Here is a 20,092-nt window from a genome sequence, read left to right on the forward strand (position 1 = left end):
TCACGCCCTATGTATGCCTGGTGTCAACAAACCTCCTAATCCGTGGATCCTGCTCAGCCTCTCTGCTGCATCATTTGCCTCCTTCTATTTTCTTGTAAAGCACAGGGAAAAGACAAATCCTGCGTCACATCGTCCGCGACAACAAGATCACCCTCTCGTTCCTCCATCTCGTTCTAACTAGTTATGCCCGCCGTCATCGATAAAATCGCTGAAGCCCTACACTTGCACAAGAACCGTTCGACGGTGGCATCTACCCCCGCATTTGACGAGAAAAAGGTTACTGTGATCTTTGTATTGGGCGGTCCTGGTGCAGGTATGTATCACACTGTACTACCACATGTGGTTGGCTCAATTGGATCAACAGGGAAAGGAACCCAATGCGCTCGCCTCGTGCAGGATCATGATTTCTGTCATTTGTCTGGTTCGTTTAGAAAACATTAAAATTTTTTTGCGTGAGCTGGATGATTGAGTAAACTCAAACCAGCTGGTGATCTCCTTCGTGCCGAACAGCATCGTGAGGGCTCCGAATACGGGCAACTAATACAGACATGTATTAAAGAAGGCACCATCGTACCCATGGAAGTCACTGTGAAACTCCTCGAGAAGGCGATGAAGGCTGCTATTGCTGAAAAAAATAGTGAAGGATGGGAAGACGGTCGTGGGCGTTTCCTCATAGACGGTTTCCCGAGAAAGATGGACCAGGCAGAGATGTTTGAGCAGGAAGTTTGCAAGCCTTCCATGGTGTTATTCTTTACGACTACCGAAGAGGTTATGCTTGAACGCCTCCTCGAACGTGGAAAAACCAGTGGTCGTGAGGATGATAATGTTGAGAGCATCAAAAAGCGATTTCGTACGTGCACACACACCATTTTGATTCAGGGAGCACCTAACCTGTTGAGCTTTAGGTACGTACAAGGAACAGACCATGCCCGTGATTGAGCAATACGAGAAGCTCGGAAAAGTTGCAGAGATCGATAGCTCCGTTACGATCGAGGAGGTGCACGAGAAGGCGAAAGTAGCTGTTCAGAAAAGTCTCGCTCGGTCAAACTAGACTCCCAGCCTGCATTCCAAACATGAACTGAACCTATGGTATGGGATAATGAAATGTTTTAATGAGCGTTTTCTCTAGGCAATATATGATAACCGCACTCTGCGGTTCTTGTACTCCAACCCCATGGGATAATTATCAGCGATATCCACCTGGCCAAGCTGTCAGCTGTTAGGTTAAGGCAGGCATCGAGCCGTCTTTCACAACGCTCGTACATCTGGCTCATATATCGGTACTCGTCCCGCCGTCTCACGATGCAGGCTCAATGTGCGCCACTTGGGACGGATCCCACCATTTCTCCGCCTTTTGAGATCAGTTTTGTATACTCGAACCTATCTTGCTAGTCAACTGAATCCCATGACATCTATTCGTTTCCACAGTAATCTCGTGGGGTTCCTTAATCTATAACCGGACTCATAAAAAGGAAAAGGCGGTATAAGCAGCAACCCAACCATGCCCATATCCTCACCGTGGAAATTAGGTGTCGACGTCGGTGGGACCTTCACAGACGCCGTTTTGTACAATAACGAAACCGGATCGATTACAAGAGCGAAGGCGCGACCCACTAGACCCCCTCTGTCATTCATCTGACATTCCAACAGGTTCCTAGTACCCCGAATGACCAAAGTGAAGGGGTTCTCAATGCAATTTCCCAGATCATGTGCGAGGTTCATGTTCGCCGTTGTCAAAGTCTACCTTACAAGCCTTATTCACAGGTCCCGGCTTCCGGTCAAGGAGTCAATACATGTTTCATTCATAAACCATGGTACTACTGTTGCTACCAATGCAATCTTGGAAGGAAAAGGCGCGACTGTCGCCCTCCTCGTTACGGAAGGCTATAAGGATATTCTACAAGTCAGACGCAGTCACATCCCTGGCGGACTAGCGGGATGGTCAGCTCCGATTTTCCTTGCCTTCTGCAATCCCTGTACTTACTCCTTGGACAGGATAGTGTGGCCCAAGCCAACTCCCCTTGCCCCGCTAGAGCTGGTAAGAACCTCCTTGATCTTAACCCATTTTCCGCTCAATTCTTGTAGACCATCGAGGTACCGGGTCGGATTTCGAGTAGTGGAGATGTAATTCGTCCCCTGGACATCGAGGAATTGCGTTCTCGCTTGCGAAAGCTCAAGGAGCTATCAACCCCACCCCAGTCTATTTGTGTCTCCTTGATCAATTCATTTTCCAATCCGGTTCACGAACAGGAGGTAGCATCCCTGTTAAAATCCGAACTTCCTGGAATTCCACTCTCTCTAAGTCATCAGGTCCATCCAGAGATGATGGAATACGAGCGTACCGTTACGACTGTCACAAACGCGTATATCAAGCCCGTCGTTGTGGGATATCTCGAGAATCTCCAGCAACAGCTTGGAGATACCGAGTTGCGGGTGTTGAGAAGTGATGGTGGTCTTGCCGGCCTTTACGTTGCAAGAGAACATTGCGCTAATTTGTTGTACTCGGTGAGTAACCGCACGACATGTTCATCTCCTCGCTTAAACAGTTGTAAGGGTCCTGCTGGCGGTGTTGCCGGAGTGGTAAGCCATGTAGCAAAGCAAACTTGTTACAAGGTTTGTCAGGCTCGTTGTCCATCTTATATCTTGTCCAAATTTATTTCTAGAATCTCTTAACATTCGATATGGGTGGCACAAGCACCGACGTGTGTTTGGTTGAGAATGGGGTGCCCGAATTGCGACGTGAAAGTATTACCGGAGATCTAACCAGTAGGTGACTGAGCCGTAATTTCATCCTTTGTCTTCATTTATCAAATACAGTACGGGTGCCTTCTATCGATGTACGCACTGTGGGTGCAGGGGGTGGTTCGATCGCCACAATTGCAGAAATTACCGGTGCCTTGAGAGTCGGTCCGGAAAGTGCCGGCGCTAATCCTGGTGAGCGCGCTCAACCTCCAGAGATACACCTTCATCTCACTTCGTTTAGGTCCCGTCTGTTACTCCAAAGGAGGGAAATCGCCCACGGTAACAGATGCTCTTGCGGTGTTAGGGTACCTCCCTTCAGCACTTCTTGGGGGAACCTTTTCGTTGGATATCTCCTCTGCCAGGGATGCCATCGAGAATGACATCGCGAAGCCAACGGGGCTAACCTTACACGCCGCCGCTGAGGGCATAATCAAGATTGCCGTAGAGAAGATGTATGGAAGTCTGAGGAGCGTCAGTGTGGAGAAAGGAAAAGATCCTCGAGACTTTCATCTCGTCGCTTTCGGAGGCGCGGGCCCTCTGGTGGTATGTCAGTTGTCAGATCTCTGTGGAACTTCTTATCCAGCCATTGTACCACCTTCTCCTGGAGGTATGATTTTATCTTACTACCTTTTATGTCCATGATATTGACCCCATGCAAGTTTTATGCGCGTTTGGAGACGCTCATACTACTCTGCGTCACGAAGTCTCCCGCAGTGTACTCCAGAAATTGGTCGATATGCCCGTAAAAGATCTCATTGAAATGGCCAGCCACCTTGAAAGTCAGGCGTCCGATATACTCCTGAGACAGGGTGTCAAGTCGATATCTCATCAATGGGAAGCTGATCTTCGGTACAAGGGTCAAGCTACAAGTCTACCCATTCCGTTCACTGCGAAAGACTTGAACAGTGGATGTAGTATCCTGAACGAGCGGTAAGTGAAATTTAGAACCTTTCATCTCAAGGGGGTCTCCACTCACTTTGCGCTCGATTAGGTTTGATTCCTTGCATCGAAAAATGTTCACGTTCTCGTTAAACCTTGATATTGAAATTGTCAACCTTCGTGCTGTTGCGGAGGAAATTGCGGGATCCACCGCTACAGCCAAACTCTCCGCTGGATCCGGTACCCCATCATCCGAAGCTGTTCTGGATACTACCGAAATTGTTTGTCTGCTGGATCCCGCTTTTTGAGGCAGATCATTCATTGATTATCACACTAGTTTTATTCCGGCCAGAAATTCTCGAATGTCCCGATATACGAAAGATATATGCTTCGAGCTGGCAATCAGCTGCCGGGTCCTTGCATCATTACCGAGGTTTGTCTATTCCCATCATCTCAAAGCGAAAGCTGAAGCTCTCGGTTTAGGTTGACAGCAACACCCTAATAACGCCTACCCATCGAGCGGAGATTGATGAAATTGGTAATGTTCTAATTTGGGCTCATAATGATTGGTCTTCTCCATCCGAGAAAACTGCCGATCCTATCATTGTTCAGTTAGTCGAGGGTGAGCTAATTATCGACGTGTTCAGAGAGAATTTCTCAGTGTGCCATAGGTAGTTTGCAAAATGCGAGAATGGAGATGGACGTACTAATTCAAAGATAAGTGATACTGAATCAGCTGGATTTTCTGCTGTTCATTTAATCCTTGTTCACAGTAGCGATGTCGCCCGCTATGCGTGAACAGGTCGGCATTTCTCCAACGGATGTACATGTACATGGTTGTGACAACTTCTAACCCATTCCTAACAGCTTGACTATTTCCCAATGCTAGCAGCTGGGGAGGGTAAACATTCAGGGAAAATGGTGTGCGGACAATTTGGTAGTTTTATTCCCGGATTCCTATCCTCCTGGGACGACACGATTGAAGAAGGCGACGTGTTCGTTACCAATGATCCTTATTCTGTCAGGTACGAATTTTCCTTAGTTGAACTGTGATGTTATTACTAACATCGGTATTATTTCACAAGCAACTCGATCTCGCATCTTAACGACTTCTTGGTGATCAACCCGGTTCATCATGAGGGGAAGATCGCTGGTTGGACTGCTAATCTTGGTCATTTTACGGACATAGGTTCCGTAGTTCCTGGCACGTTTCACAATATACCATCCGAATTATACATCGTCCAATACTTATACCCGTCTTTAGGAAGTATGCCTAGTATGCAACCAAGCCACTTTCAATCCAAGGATGGGTTCCTAATCAATTTTAGATTGTGCAACAAGCATCTTCGAAGAGGGTATCCAGATACCCGTTTGTAAGCTTTATTCACGCGGTGTTCCAAACACGGCAGTATTCAAGGTGAGACACGTTTGGTTGCAATATTGTCCTCTCTCATCAGGTTGAAAGATAGTAGAGAGGAACAGTCGAAAGCCCGAATTTGCCCGAAACGACTTGCATGCCCTCGTCGCCGGTATATATACATACTATAAAACGTGTAAAGGTATTCAACTGAAGATGATCCTATTTAGCCACAAAGATTGCGAGCAAACGGATACTAGAGCTGATCGAACGTTTTGGAATAGATCGTTACGAAGATGCTTTGGACACTCTCCTGACGCGCAACAGGACTGCAGTTGGGAAACTCATGAAGACTGCAATCCCCGATGAGCCTATCGATTTCGAAGATTTCATCGATGATGACGGTCATGGAATCGGGCCTTGGAAGATTGCATGGTAGGTCATGGTCCTTTGTGACGTCTTCCGAACCATGATTAATGATCCATGATTCCCTACCACAGCAGAATGGAGAAACAAGTCAATAGTGAAGGTAGCACGATCGTTGTTCTTGACTTTGATGGTACAGACCCACAGTCCGAAAAGTCCATCAACTTCGCGCTCTCGCATGAAATGTTGAAGATGTTCCTCGTGTTTTACTTATTGACCGTCTTTGTACGTGTTACATATTTCACTTCAACAGTTTTCATTTCCTTAAAACACTGTGCCAGGACCCTGTGACTGTTGTGAACGACGGAGCCTTTGACTTGATTGATATCAAGATTCCCGAGGGAACCATTCTCAATCCTATCCGCCCAGCTGCATTGTCTTGTAGAACTCATGCCCTGAGTCGACTATTCGACGTGATATCCGCATTATTTGGTCAACGACAGCCCGAGTTCTTGAGCGCTGCTGGCTTCAGTGACTCTCCGCATTTCTTCTACAGTGGATGGACGAAGGAAGGGGAGTGGTATCAGGTAGTTTAAGCCGTTGACTAACTTTGATCAGATTCCACATGCTGATTCTACCTCCCGAAGCTCTATCAAATTGGATTCGGCGGAGTACCTGCACGACCGCACGGCGACGGACCAGACGGGCATAGTCTCTGGCCCTCAATGATGGCAGTGCCGAATGAATTTTTAGAAAGCTATTTGCCTCTGAGAATCGATCGATACGAGGTTAGATCTCTCTAACCTTTCGATACGGAAATTCCGATTCACCTTTGCAGACTGTTCCAGATTCAGGCGGTGAGGGATTCTATCGAGGAGGCAATGCAATCAGGATTAGTCGGTGTTAATCTGTCGCGTCGATCGTGTGCTCAGTCGCTTTCCTTTAGTATATCACTTCCTTGAACCTGGAAATATTTCCATCCACGATGATCGATGGTTAACAAAACCTTGGGGTATGTCCATTCCATCAGTTCTCTACTATCATAATGATGTCTCCCAGGTGTATTGGGTGGCGGTTACGGTCAGGGGTCTCGGAAGACCTTGATAATGGCGTCAGTGAACGGAGCCGAACCGGTCAGACAACCGCTCAAGTCTAAAGAGGATTTTGTGGAGGTCGGTATCTGGAATTAGAACCGTCGCTTCCGATACTGAATAGCTGGGAAGGTTGCTGCTGGTGACTCCCTTGAATGGGTGACCTGGGGCGGTGAGTACAGGTTTATTAGAGATTGTGAACGTGCAGGAGATGATTCTGACTATCCTACAGGTGGAGGATGGTAAGTAGCTCGTGACGGAGAGTCCATACCTGACCCTTCTATTACTAGGGGAAACCCATTAGAGAGAAGCCCCGAAGTGGTCGCTTTAGAAGTCCGCCAGGGATTGGTCAAAGACACGAGTCGTTATGGTGTCGTTCTGCGACCCTCGGGAGAAGTAGATAAGAATGCCACAATCAAACTGCGTTCCTCGATGGCCCCTGCCCAGGCAGAACGGTCCAGGGAACTGTTCAACAGAGGAGGGTCGCTCAAAGACCTGATGGATAGATGTCTGGACGAAACGGGATTCCCACCTCCTCGGTAAGCCATACTAGTTGTCATATTTGTTTTGTTTTCGTTAGACGAGATTTCACTAATCTTTTGAACTCTCATGCTTAGACTCCCGTCTACCCGTGTCTTACGAGGGCCGGTGAGCCGACTCAAACATGTAATAGAGCTTCACCAACGTCGTGCAGAGGAGGATCGGCGACTATTCCAAATCCAATGAGTTTCCTTAGATTTACGACACGATCGGCAGCAGTTGGAACCTGACTGTATCTTAACTTGACCATTGAACATCTTATACTGTATAATTGGCTCGATCAAACCCCAATCGAAGGTTACAGTTACGTCGCCTACATCCTGTTTTACTGTATCCCAACGGTGCCCGTTGGGGAAGAAAGAAATCGGAAGTTGAAGTTAACACCTATATGCTGTAGCACGATATCCACAAGGACCGGACAGGTGGCGAGGGAATCGAAAATCAGTGCCACCATGTCGCCTTGATCAGGTCTGCAGCCCTTTCGGCAATGATATATACCGGTGCTTGCGTATGAGCAGTTGGTGTCACAGGCTGTCAACACGACAGTCACCCATTGAGTGGATGGGATGCACAAGTGAATCGTGTACTCACGAATATAGAAGCATCCACTATTCGGAGTCCATCCACTCCCTTAACCTTCAAATCAGGATCAACAACACCGTACTTTGCACTCCTTGAGCTCATCGAGCAAGACCCAACAGGGTGATTCATTGGCCCAGCGTTTGCTCTAATATAGAGGTCAATTTCCTCGTCAGTAGTTGCATTTGTCGGGGGTTTGAGAAGATAGTCCTTCCAAACCGGGTGTGAAAGAAACTGGTTCGACCGTCGGAACGCTTCCCTGAGAACGACCACGTCATACTCGGAGGTGAGCAACCTGTAGTCGATAACCGGAGGGTCGAGAGGGTTCGTGGACTTTATGCTGACCGAGCCCCCTGTGCATTCTGGTCAAAAAAGAGACGACGAGGATCACAAAAGACAGAGACATACTTGAAATTGGCTGTACGACCGCTGTACCAAAGCGCAAGAAATTCCCTGTCGCTGGTGTGGAACGCGAGAGCAAGCCGTTCTGTGGCGTATTCAAGTTGGCACCAATTAAAATCAGTTTCCTCTCGAGTCACGATACTTACAGCAATTATGAATTCAAAATGAGCAGTGCGGGGACCAGGAGTAGGATCTCGAAACCGTTGAAAGATGGCCGCTTTGTCTGGAAGCCGAAGCCATCCTAAAAAGGAGTTGGGTGGATCGACAAGAGGACCTGTTTTTGTCCTCCGCCACCTGTCCAATTGCTCAGTGGTGAATGTGGCATTTTGAGCAATCGTTTCTTGGGTATCTGTTGAGTTGACTAGCCACTGATTTCGAAGGGAGGGCTGATCCGAAAAATTTTGACCGACAGATGGTAGATGGTGGACAGGTGGGATGCCCAGTGCTTTGAGGGTTGGGGAATCGCCAATTCCAGAGTGTAGGAGTATATGGGGCGTCATCATTGCTCCTGCACAGAGAATGATCTCCTTATTAGCAGAAACAGTTTGTGAAGTCTCTGCAGGATGGTTGATTCGTTAGAGCTTGGGTGGACCCAAACGCACACTCACTTCCGCCATTTTCCGTGTATTGCACCGAATTAAAAGTCAGTTTCCCCCCCTTGCTAGGTTTTCCGTTTGCTCGGGTAACTCGGGCATTCAGTAAAACATGTAAATTTGATCGTTTCATGATGCTCGGAGCCAGGTAGGAAATTGCAGAACTGCTTCTAACTCCCTTGTTGACGGTAGCTTGTACCCAGCCTGCGTAGTAGGAGTGCATCAATAATAAAATACCCATGTATGCCGCCAGTACGCACCAACGCCAAGGTGGTTTCCTGAATTCATATCCAGATTGAAAGGAAAATCCGAATGGAAGTCGCGAACGGTCTGAATCACCCTTCCGTTGATATCTTTGGGGAAGCCCTCTAATGAGACGGTGTTGATGCCATTGAAGCTATGCACTCGAGGATTGAACTGAGGTGCTGGTTCGATATGCTGGTCGCGAGGCGGCGAGAGAAAACGTTCATTCTGAGGAACAGAACTAAAGTTCAGTGCAAGTCGCGCGCCGGCCGAAGCCGTACGAACCTTCCGAATATACGGCTGAAGGCGGTCCCAAGACCAACCCTTGTCGCCGGTGATTTCGGCATATCGATCAAAGTCTTCGGCACTGCCCCGTGTGTACACCATGAAGTCTAAGCCAAAACTGGTCAATCAGTGGTTACAGTGTGCGGTTGAAATAAAAGACTATTGACTAATGGATGTGCTTCCACCGAGCATAAAGCCACGAGCGGCGGCAACACTCCGATTGTTTATTGCAGTCTGAGGTGTAGCTGTAACCTCTACAATCAGGAATTTCTAACGTGATAGATTAAAGTTTCAATCCTCTTACATGTGAAGTTCCAGTCCCAAATCGTTCCCGGTGCCATCAGGCCCGCGAAAGCAGGTACCATGGAGTCAAGGACGTTCTCGTTACTGTAAATATGTCATATTGAAACCACACCATGAACGTAATATCACTACTTACGATCCACCCGCCTCAAGGAGAAGGACAGAAATTCTAGAATTTTCCGTGAGACGACTGGCAATCACTGCTCCTGCCGCACCAGCTACAAGATTCAATCATGATCATCAGCACAAGTAGACGGCGCGGATCGTGTGACGTGCCACCGACGACGACGAAGTCATACTCCCTCTTCGGGAGATCGCCTGAATGTGTGAACATAGCCCCTAGACATGATGATGCAAAGAGGATGAGGGTTATTGGTGAGGGAATCATGAAAGTCGAAAACCCTCTAGGCCATTGTTGTGAACATTAATAAGTAGTCATGGGTCCTCGGCCTTCCGTTCTCCACGACACGAAGAAGGGAAGAGGCCGCAGCCCAGACATAGTTAACAATTTACCACCCATGTATACCCATGACCAGTCACCAGTGAGATATTGCATTAAAGCTCCAAAAATAATACAGATGGTCGACGAAGGTTGTATGTTGTACTCGATTGAATTGAGAATCTGGAGTGACTTATTCCCGTCGCTCCCATGGAAAAACCCCCTCGGTTATGAGAAGTTCATGCCCGAAGACGGAATTTCTGAATAGCCGCTTCCGCAGCAGCCAATCGCACCTCTTCTTGACTAGCTTTGCCGTGGTAGATATCACGTTCGCTCGCGCCATCGAGGATTACGTCGTCAATCAAAACATTGCAAGTGATGTGACCACTCTCTCGGACGTATTCGTATTTGATCTTTTTATGCTCCTTTGCAGCCCACATCGACAATCGTGAGACTGGGTGGAGAGTATCAACACCCTCATCAACGATGCGCTTGAGAACCTGCATAAGACCCAATTTCCACATTACCCCTCGGACAGCATCTAAATCTCCTCCTGAGTCAAGGTAGACGGCACCGAAAATGCTTTCAATCATATCCGCAAAAAATTTTGGAGCTTGAAGTCGTGTCAGAGCGGCCCATGGGAAGATCATACCTGATCTGAGGGCTGTCGCGATCTCCTCGCCACGCTTGCGGAATCGAGCCTGTGTAGTCATTTGTTCATTGTGGATTTGAGTACTGGAATGGAGCAAACACTGCCATAGATGGACAGTCTTGCTCTCGTCTTTCAAAGATATGATCCCGTCTTCGTCCGGTTCGGGCATGTGCATACTGAGTTCCAGTGAGGCGTTCAGGCAGACGAAAGCCAAGATATGCGCATTGACGACGGCCACCTTCCGAAGATAAACATGACCAGGACTGTATTCCTTCCCTGGTGCATAGTACAGGTAATCATTGACGATCATATCAAGCACGGCGTCACCTAGGAATTCCATTCGTTCATAGGAAATGGTACCCAAGTCTTGTTGATGGCTCGAATGAGTAAGGGCTTCCACAAGTAACATCTTGCGCGCGAAGGTGTACCCGATTATTTTTTCTACATGTATCACTTGCTCCGGAATCTGAACGTCACGTAATTCGTTCTCATCAACTCGACGAAGGCTATTAGTGACCCGGACATAGAGAGGTTTCCAGTTCAAGCCAAGGTCGAAGAATCTCATAGCTTCATAGGCCATATCGATACCGCCATGGTCGTATGCTGCACCAATAAGGGCTTCGACAACATCCGCCAGTACTACATCTGGATTTCAGGTCACAAGACATGGCGGGAAAAAAACCTCGAACCTTTCGTGGACATTTCATGGGGATTTTTCTTCGATTTTTTCCTGATCTTCTTTGCTCCTGGCCCAGCGGATTCAGCGAATGAAGGCACAACAGGACCAGGAGTGACAGGCGGAGGAGAGGACGAAGGAGAAATGTACGCCGGTTTCCATTTCTTTGCTAACATACGGTCTAATGGCGAGTAAGATGAATGGAATCAATTATGCAGATCAAAAAAGAACAGCTTACCCCGTATAATCCATTTGAATGTGTCCCTGTTCATGCTCTCCTTCGCTAGCCTAGCATTATTAACGGCATGATCCTTCTTTTTTGTAAGATACCCCTCAGGCCACAATGGATATTCGTCAAAGGTCTGCACAGCTACTGCGTATTTAAGAATCGCATCCCCCAAAGTCTCGAGACGTTGATAATTCTTTCGCTCTTGAGATACCGGAGCCGTCAAGGCTACTGTCAAAAGCTCTTCTGATATCTCAAAAAGCGGCGTACTGGAGAGGATCGAACGGCGGAACGATGTTACGGTGAACGTCATGTAAAGTGCGCGGAGGACAGAAGGAAGAAGAAAGGCATATTGAATATCTGTAGGAGAGAGCAATATGACGGATGATAATGCAGGGATGAGGAGAATCTGTTTTGGACGTGCTGTAGGAGTCGTAGCCAGAGGTAGAGGAACAAGGAAATTGGATCTGGAGGGGAATGATTCTACAACTAAGAGGGGAAAGGATATTTCCAGATCGGGATTGCGATACATATTGTGCAGACTTTCCCGTTCCTCTGTAGTTAAAGGCTCCGAGTCCCATCTCCATCGAACAAAGCGATAGACTTTGGAAGAAGCAGCACCTCTCTTGATCACGGTCAGGTCTGCCGAAAAGTCGTAGCGCTCGCCCATTAAAAGTGCGTTGGCATGGAACGCCTCTTTATCGGAAGGAACAGGATCAACCGATTGAGCCCATGATCTGCGCTCATGCCAATGCCCTTCGGAATTGTCTACAGGAAGAAGAAGGTAACAGAAATCCAGTTGATCCCAACGCATGCGAACACCGTGTAGGCTCCAGAATATCATCCTGGTGTAATCTCGGGCTTTCATGATGCACTCGTCGTCAATCCCTACAGTATCGATTCGATCGAGTTGCACCCTGAGCTGATTGTCGTTCGGCACGTGAAGGATCGGGCCATTCCGCTCTGTCCAAGGAGCGGGATCGACCTGTGTGAAGATATACAAGGGCGGTAGATCTCCAATCATAAGCTTCGACCTATACCACACTCCACTCTCACTGGGGGAGACCCACGGGTTGATTTGCTTCTGAACGTCAACCAAAGCCAGGCGTTTCTCTACATCTTGCTTGAGGTCTTTGACCTCATCATCGTCGACAAATAACGGCAAGAGGTGGTCATTGAGAAATCCGTGTTCATAGAGACAGCGATAAGCAGCGAAAGCTGCATGTTGGTGAGCAGAAACCTTGTTTGCATACGCTCTATCAGTTGCGAACACGCGTAATTCCGGTGGAAGAACTCGGGGAAGCGTCACAGTTGAGGTCCAAGGCCCCTGATAGAGGGGCACGTTCTGGGACTGAGGATGGAAGGTGTGCCACCCAAGTGGATGTTCTGGTGGATCGATGTCGTAGATGGGCTGGTATTCTCCAAAATTTCGGGAAAGGAGGACAGCACAGAAATGTGAGAGATGAGGAATGGCTGACTGCAGCGTCAAAAGAGCTCTTCATAGTTTTAAAAGGAGATTTAGTGTTCACGTGCAAAGTGGAAATAAAAAGGGCTCACCCAGTTTGAGGAACCTCGAACTTTAGATCGTCTTCGTCAGGATAGCCATCTACCAAATGCAACGCTTGCCTCATAGAATCAGTGTATCTCGCAACCATTTCTCGTTCCAGGTTCTCCCATTTTGCTACATCTTGCTTAACGTTGCTACCTTCCTCGAACATCAAGACGAAAGTGCTCCTTTCCTTTCTGGCTCGTCCACGACTCTGTGCCCACGACGCCATATTGGGAGGTAAATCCCATCTGATAACGCAACCGCAGGCCTGGATGTCGATACCTTCCTCCGCAACGGATGTAGATACAATCAGATTTTTCTCTCCGATCCGAAATTCTCCTAAGACCTCACTGGGTGATTCCTTCGCCATCCGACGGGTGATGTCCATCATTGAATGACGATGTCCACTATCCGACGTCCCGAGAAGAGAGCCGAGTCGAAAACTACTTGCGATGACAGGATGGTTGCTGAGGACCTCTTTCAGCGCCAATACTACATCACGACGTTGAACAAAGACTAAGCCACTGAATACCGCATTGCATCTCTCTGCCTCGTCCTTCTCTGCTAAAAGGCATTCAATGAGTGCTATGGCTTTGTCTGAGAGGCCGTTTTCCACGTCTTCCGGCGCATACGAGGGAGGGGTGAGGGGAATACTGTTGATGATCTCTAGGAGGTATACTTTCTCTTCAACTTTCCAGGTTTTCATCATATGCCGAAGCGGGCCAGCGGCTTCTTTGGCGTTACAGAGCACTTCCCAAACGAACCATTCTGCAGCCCAGTATCCAACATCCTCGAGAATGGTTTCAGCAGTCCGTTTACAGTCTCGGAGACCTTTATGGGTGAACGTATCTTCCTTCGATACGACCTTAGAGAGTTTCCCGTCGATTCTTCTATACTCTGCACTCCCCGGAGCTGCTGATGCAAGGCCGCGTCGGAGGGATTTTACGTACGGATCGTCCTCAATGTCGAGGTTTTCTATAGCGTATTCCAAAGCTGCGAGGTTTGTCGAGATTTTCGAACCCTTTGACGGACGATAGAGTATGTGCTTGAAGACTGGCCGATGTACATATTGAGCCAGCTCTTCACGATGCATTAGAGGAGACGCAATAACACTGTCTAGGTTTTGCTCGATCACGCTAGGTGTGAAGATGTCAGAATTGCGTAGCTGGTGAGCCTTGACTGACCGTACTTGAAAGAACGATCGACATTGCCTCCATATATCGGACTGGCGGTCAAGCCCATGATCATAGGCCGAACAAGAGCTGGAAATGGTACTCCCGCTGTTCTTGTTCGAGGAGGAAGGGGTCTGTAAAATTCCTGCATGATGCGATTGTAAGGATCTCCTTCGACGGCATGATGAGCTTCGTCAAAAACGAGAAGACTGATATCCCGGCCCATAACGATGTATCCGTGGCGTAGCGCATCCAAAAGCACCTGCGGCGTCGATACAACCACGCGGTATTTTTCCATCACGGTTCGCCACAGGTGCGTGTCCTTCCATTGGTCTGGGTTTTTGGAGCCAGTAATGAGACCGATGGGAACGGGGAGTGCCTGGTCGATGACCATATATTGTTGTTCGCATAAAGAGACGGTTGGTGCAAAGAACCAGGAAATCTGAAGTTAAATAATGAAATGCTTTGTATTGTAAAGAACGCTATACGTACTTTTCGTGATTCTCTTTCCGCCTCGATCTTTAAACGTAAAACGGCAATATGAGTCTTACCAGATCCAGTATCCATCGCAATTATGATATTCCTTCTTAGACTTTCGTCTAGCATTTCTCGCTGATAACCGCGAGTGACCCGAGCAGAAGTCGTACTTGCTAGAGAATCACCCATAGCGATCTACTGATAGAACTGAAAGCAGGTAATGAAGTATTGGCGACAGATCAAACACACACCTCGGTGCGCTTCTTATAATGCTACGCCATGGTTCAGTTGTGTGTTCTTTGCAAGCGCTTAAACTCAGTACCTGACCACTTGCGCAGGACTGCGGCTTCTTCACGGCGGGGTAAACGACTGCGGAATCGCTCAGCTGAAGAAGAAACTACCATTCACTCGACTAAATATGTTGTTATCAAGATCCAAGATCATATGTAAGTGGTCACGAGTACAAAGTATTAGCATTACGCTCAATCCTCCTAATAGTACAATAAATTAGTACAAGTAACAGTACATCTATGTGCGCAGTAGTCTGGTGGTATATATGGCAATTTTGCAAGTAAAGATGTGATGGCCATGTATTCTTATCGTATTTTTCGTTCCTTTACGGCTCTTTCATCCGGGGCCTTAGCCATGGAGTGACCTATCTCAATGGCGTTCGTGTGCCTTTTGGTGTTCCCTGGCTTTCTCCGTCAACAGTGTACCAACCTCCTCATGTGCACTGATCATCGTGGTCAAATCCAATCCCGGGTGTTCATCCAACCACGAAGTAGTCCCAAATAACTGTCGGCACAGATCCAGCAACTCTTCAACTGTAGCCACAACATCCGCGCTCAAACTTGCTTCGGCCAATGTATAAACCACAGCCAAGCCAGGACGATGGCGGTGTTCCCCTCTGATGTTCTTGATACGTGGGCTAACTCGGTCATGCAATCTCATCAATGCCTGTCTTGACGAGGGAAGGAATTGTGGGAGTGGCTGTCTCGCCGAAAACACCTGTTCACAGGCGAAAAGAGAGACACAGACGCAAGAAACGACTTCACGTCGCTCACAGGCTACCGCTGTGACGGTTTGCTTACGAGGTATGTGTTCTCGAACTGTCCGCAAACCGATTAAATAGTCCAACAGCCGATGAAGAGTGGCCATGACTTCCCGGTAACGTCGCATGGGTTTCTAAGTGGTCACAATGAGCGAACACGTGTACCGCAATGGCAAGACATACAGACTTACGGGGGCCAAGCTAAGTTCATCGTTCATCGTGGCAGCCAGGATGGACATTCCTGTATAGAAAAAGTGAGTCCTTAACTGTCGTTGCTCAGGATCGGTATACCGACGGTGAAGCGTTTGTCTGATATTCCATTCAACTCCGAGTCGCCTCTTCCGCTCAATCATGTCCGAATGGCCCGTATGCTGGAACAGGTCCCTATGAATGACAACTCAGTTAACGAGGTTAGGAGGGAAGAATAGACCAGCAACTCACCGACTAATACTAGTGTAGAGCTGGGTAAGAAAACCGACAGCCTGGCACGCGTTTTGCAAGAACATGACCTGGAGTGCGAGGTAAAATCCACAAGTGACTCCATTGAAATGCAACGACGACTCACCCTACACATGCGTGGATACACAGCGCTGTTCAAAACCAAGGCTGCGACTATACCAAGCAAGATCATGAGAGCACTAAGCCCAGCTAGTCCTGAGAATATCATACGTTGAGTATGATTTGCAGTAAATTTCCAGAAACAACTCTACCAATTGCACTGGTAGCATTCGGAGTAAAGTAGCCGGTAAAGATGATAGGAAACCCAGTGATGTTCCTAAGCAGAAGGTAAGGCGATAAGAAAGGAGATATTGAAGTCTGAACAATACATACGCCACAGTTCCCATCGAAGGGAAAGTTGATTGAGTTACAATCCAGCTCATAGGAATTTCTGCTAACTGTGGGGCCATCGGTAAGCGGAGGAAGAAGCACTAAAAACAACTGCGAAGCTGACTGTGACTAAAGCGACGATTCCATATGGATTATGGCGAGAAATTAACACGGTCTGTCGTATCCGATACCGTTAGGCACCAGCCATGATACTAAGATCGTTGTACTCACAATGTAAGCGTAGACGGCGCCCAATATCGTCCCGGACTGCAGTATTCAATTCAGAAACGTACGGCTACTGAATTCATCGAAACATACAAATCGCAAATACCCAACACGCCACTGAAAATAAAAACCGGTAAGCTAAATCTCAAACCACCGAAACAATGGATGATCTCTTACCGTAGAGCCTTGATTGGTATCAATGACCAGGATAAACGATATAACCATCCATTGACCATGCCAGTCCTGCCACCAATGGCGTGCTGCAGATAATGAGCTAACCTGAACGTTTAAAAATAATCTCCACAGCATACCTGAGCTATGGCTTGGCAAGAAAGCAGGAAGAGACAGGAGAGAAACACCGACAGCATTCTTCAATGCATACTTCAAGTGGTTTGAATGCCCTATCGTATCCACAGTCCTCGATAACTTGAGCCTGAACGCCATGGTGCGGGGATGCCTCCAGAGATACGCGAAAAGAGACCGGAACCACGTCAAAGACAGTCTTCTGCCCTTCAAAGCAGGGAGAATGTAGAAATGGCGCCCTTTCTCGTCATGCAGGTCGTCTCGTTCCAACAAACCCTCTTTAGTTTCCTCAATCGAGAGATGGAGCTTTTGGCTATGGGTATCTTCAGGTGGTGGTCCACGTTCTTCCAACAGAATGGCATTTGGAGCAGCTCCAAGCCATGCCGTGGTAAAGTGGGGATACCAAAGTTTCGGCTTAGAATTGGCGTGGTGGTCTGATATCTTTCGAACGAGTTTCAGCGCGTGCATACATTCGTGGGCCATCTGATGAGACCGTGTAAGCAACCTCTGAAGAGAACCGTTGGAGGTCGTTAAAAATTCTCACCTGCAAAAGGGATGTCGCAACGAGACAGAGGCTGGCCGGTAGGTCGGCCATGCCACCACCATCAGACGTTTTACTGTTGGGAATGCCAAATTCCTTGCCGAACGCATCGAGTTCAGCTTCTGCTCGCTTGAGTGCATTCGTGAGTCGGTCGTGAGCCTCCAAGAGAGCGTCATCTGGGACGTTCACAGGACGACCACTGTGTGGGCAGGGTACATCGTAACACTTCAAAACGACCAATCGGACAACGTGAAGCGAGTGAAGAATTGCGTTGCCAAGGTTTAATACGAGGTCAGGAAAATCGAAACCGTGCCTGGGGTCAGCATATAACTTTGGAATAGCTGTTCCCCAGGATATTCCACGCCGAAGATGCTGCGATAATATTTCCTGAGCAAACACCGGGATGTCGTATAATGAGAGGAGCATACCTCTACGGTCCCTATGAGCGGCTTGATCGTTTTCACTGCGTAATTCATGTGTATCGTATAACAGGAGATAATGGGTTATTTCCTACCTGCAATTCGGCCAATCCGTACCTCAAACGATGCCTGATGATAAGTTGCACCTAGAGCGACAGTTTGCTTGAGCAACTTCTGGTGAAGGCGTGTCACGACATCAGGATCGGACGTGGGGTCTAGATGGGCTTGAAGAGATTGATGTAACGAATGCAAGGATTCCGCTACATCGTGGGCAAGTTGCGCAGAGGACCATCGTAAAACGAGGAAGCAAGCAACCAATGCCGATAAAGCGGCGATGGAGATCAACCAAACAAAATCCCTTGCTCTAAGTAAGTAGTTGTCTGGTTGACCTGCATTTGTAGTAAGGAGCCATATGTGAACAAGACTAGCAAATCGGCTTGCAAGGGTAAGTCGGGGAAGAGAACTTCTCCAAGCGGCACCTGAGACCAAGCCATAAGTCAAAACGAAAGAATAACAAGCCAAAAGGACGAACCGCTAAAAGAAGTAAGGGCTAAGAAGATGGCAGGGATGGCTCTTGCTCCAGCGCTGTCGGGTGGACAGAGTGACGAAAGGAACAAGGCCAAGATTGAGAGGGCAATTGCCACCATACCCCCTATGAGATGCAAAATAAAGAACTCGAACTGTTGAGCAAGTGTCTCTTGTGGAGAGAACACAAGCTCCTTGATAGTGAGGGCAACAAAAGCAGTGTCAACTCCTCCGTACTTCGAGACAGGACGGATTACAATGAGAATTGAGAGAATGAAGGTTGAAAGAAGTCGAGCAATAGACCGTCTAGTCAAGAGAACTCTGCTCTTTCTGAAAAATGCCTTGAGTATACGGTCAGCATATGAACGTGCAGGTAGACCATCGCAGACGACGGGCTTGTTGTTGTCGTTGTCGTTGCTGTTGCTGTTGCTGTTGACGACATAGGGGGTGGTGGATGTGTTGGACTACGTCCAAAAGCCAAAAGAGGTCAGTTGGTGATATGTCAAGATACCAAGAATGTGATTTTCTCACGTTCACGGCCGTGAGTGACGACTCGATTCGCTCCTCGCAAGGTTTCTCGATTCGCTCCTCGCAAATTTTCTCGCTTCGTTCCTCGCAAGGCTTCTCGAGCTCCGACTTTGATGCTGCTTGAACTCGTTCATGCGAATGCATCCTGAGTCTTTGCAGCGTTGGAGGGCGAGGAAGAAATTACGGAGGTCTAGGAGGCGACGGTCTAGCAATGCCTTGCCCACTTTTATATACTAGCAAACTGTTAACGGCCGTATACGGTTCCACATAGCATTTTGGCTTTACGACGATCGAGCACGGAGCAAGTTTGGAGCAATCCGAGTCAATCAAGATATGACACTATGGTCTCAGTCTTGACTTCATTCCCGCTCAAACATCAAACTTGAATCTTGATCCTCGGGTGGCTAGGGTTTATAAACGAGCCAGGACTCAATCGATGCTTACCTCAAGAAAACTGGGACTCGGAGATCGATGGTCAAGCGTCGTAACCGATCGGTGGTTATCAAGTCCTGCGTCGACAAGACAACTTGGTACCCCCTACCCTCATCCCTTACCGCGGAGGTTGTCGTGGATGATCGGGAAACCGCGCGAAATGTCAACAACCCGACAACAGCCTCACGCCAGGTAATTCCATATGGACCATTCCTCTTGTTCGATTTTCGTTGTCTGTGTCACGACGAACATATCGGAGAACCTATTATGATTGAGACGAGTAGTTTCAAGCAAGTGCAGCATTTTACAGCTTACTACTCCCCCAATCCTCATCCACATACACATCCTGAACTTCTTCCGCAGGTCCCCCGGAAACGTCCTTATCGCCTCAAGACAACAAAGCACTAGAATGAAGTTTTTACCCATGATGACCTTTCCGTGCGATTAGGATCATGATCGTGTGTTCTTCGTAAAGCCATTGATTCTCAGTGTTCAGCTCCTGTCTTATTGGGACCAAAGAAGCATCGGCCACCACTCTCATTTGCAAAACAGCGGTTCAAACGGTCAGCTCCCCAGGCACGGAACCACCCCGCCGACTGTAACCCACCAGTGAAAGGTCAATATTCAATCTCCGGATCTCACAAAGCGGGAGCTACGACGAGTTCCTCG

General features: G+C 48.0%; 6 protein-coding genes across 7 annotated transcripts; 3 read left to right on the forward strand and 3 right to left on the reverse strand.

The window, feature by feature from the left end:
* Positions 1-4: 4 nt before the first annotated feature.
* On the forward strand, positions 5-1,219 carry UCK1 (UMP-CMP kinase). The gene is made up of 4 exons (XM_043153388.1): positions 5-313; positions 365-421; positions 485-850; positions 906-1,219. The coding sequence occupies exons 1-4, from the start codon at positions 184-186 to the stop codon at positions 1,049-1,051; spliced, it is 699 nt and encodes a 232-aa protein (XP_043008672.1). The 5' UTR covers positions 5-183; the 3' UTR covers positions 1,052-1,219.
* Positions 1,220-1,720: 501 nt separating this feature from the next.
* E1B28_008571 (uncharacterized protein) lies at positions 1,721-4,342 on the forward strand (the record flags this gene model as incomplete). The annotated part of the gene is made up of 12 exons (XM_043153389.1): positions 1,721-1,941; positions 1,996-2,038; positions 2,086-2,505; positions 2,554-2,580; positions 2,664-2,766; positions 2,818-2,934; positions 2,984-3,349; positions 3,402-3,672; positions 3,734-3,902; positions 3,959-4,054; positions 4,105-4,243; positions 4,293-4,342. The coding sequence occupies 12 exons, from the start codon at positions 1,721-1,723 to the stop codon at positions 4,340-4,342; spliced, it is 2,022 nt and encodes a 673-aa protein (XP_043008673.1).
* E1B28_008572 (uncharacterized protein) lies at positions 4,005-7,261 on the forward strand. 2 transcript variants are annotated; one of them, XM_043153390.1, is made up of 20 exons: positions 4,005-4,054; positions 4,105-4,243; positions 4,293-4,338; positions 4,393-4,423; positions 4,489-4,646; positions 4,707-4,825; positions 4,886-4,897; positions 4,950-5,038; positions 5,087-5,150; positions 5,209-5,413; positions 5,479-5,629; positions 5,686-5,931; positions 5,992-6,132; positions 6,183-6,240; positions 6,291-6,356; positions 6,404-6,516; positions 6,568-6,607; positions 6,668-6,677; positions 6,726-6,974; positions 7,053-7,261. In XM_043153390.1, the coding sequence occupies exons 1-20, from the start codon at positions 4,007-4,009 to the stop codon at positions 7,159-7,161; spliced, it is 2,094 nt and encodes a 697-aa protein (XP_043008674.1). In that variant the 5' UTR covers positions 4,005-4,006; the 3' UTR covers positions 7,162-7,261. The 2 variants fall into 2 exon arrangements, with proteins under 2 accessions (XP_043008674.1, XP_043008675.1); XM_043153391.1 differs by having other exon boundaries at positions 6,668-6,974.
* Positions 7,246-9,768, reverse strand: E1B28_008573 (uncharacterized protein; the record flags this gene model as incomplete). Its single annotated transcript, XM_043153392.1, has 10 exons — positions 7,246-7,506; positions 7,567-7,907; positions 7,963-8,041; positions 8,103-8,512; positions 8,565-8,753; positions 8,810-9,184; positions 9,245-9,322; positions 9,382-9,464; positions 9,517-9,598; positions 9,660-9,768. 10 exons carry the CDS (start codon positions 9,766-9,768, stop codon positions 7,417-7,419), a joined length of 1,836 nt encoding a protein of 611 aa, XP_043008676.1. The 3' UTR covers positions 7,246-7,416.
* A 144-nt stretch (positions 9,769-9,912) lies between these two features.
* On the reverse strand, positions 9,913-14,974 carry E1B28_008574 (uncharacterized protein). Its single transcript, XM_043153393.1, has 6 exons — positions 14,587-14,974; positions 14,112-14,536; positions 12,931-14,058; positions 11,386-12,869; positions 11,161-11,328; positions 9,913-11,110 (listed from the first exon to the last, which is right to left on the reverse strand). Exons 1-6 carry the CDS (start codon positions 14,758-14,760, stop codon positions 10,059-10,061), a joined length of 4,431 nt encoding a protein of 1,476 aa, XP_043008677.1. The 5' UTR covers positions 14,761-14,974; the 3' UTR covers positions 9,913-10,058.
* A 60-nt stretch (positions 14,975-15,034) lies between these two features.
* On the reverse strand, positions 15,035-19,135 carry E1B28_008575 (uncharacterized protein; the record flags this gene model as incomplete). The annotated part of the gene is made up of 17 exons (XM_043153394.1): positions 15,035-15,756; positions 15,814-15,863; positions 15,918-16,006; positions 16,064-16,131; positions 16,188-16,276; positions 16,333-16,397; positions 16,454-16,518; positions 16,575-16,625; positions 16,682-16,717; positions 16,769-16,792; positions 16,853-16,935; positions 16,987-17,461; positions 17,523-17,891; positions 17,948-17,982; positions 18,034-18,417; positions 18,471-18,927; positions 18,995-19,135. 17 exons carry the CDS (start codon positions 19,133-19,135, stop codon positions 15,232-15,234), a joined length of 3,006 nt encoding a protein of 1,001 aa, XP_043008678.1. The 3' UTR covers positions 15,035-15,231.
* Positions 19,136-20,092: the final 957 nt, after the last annotated feature.

Source organism: Marasmius oreades, chromosome 5 (genome assembly GCF_018924745.1).
Source record: "Marasmius oreades isolate 03SP1 chromosome 5, whole genome shotgun sequence".
Taxonomy (NCBI): Eukaryota; Fungi; Basidiomycota; class Agaricomycetes; order Agaricales; family Marasmiaceae; genus Marasmius; species Marasmius oreades.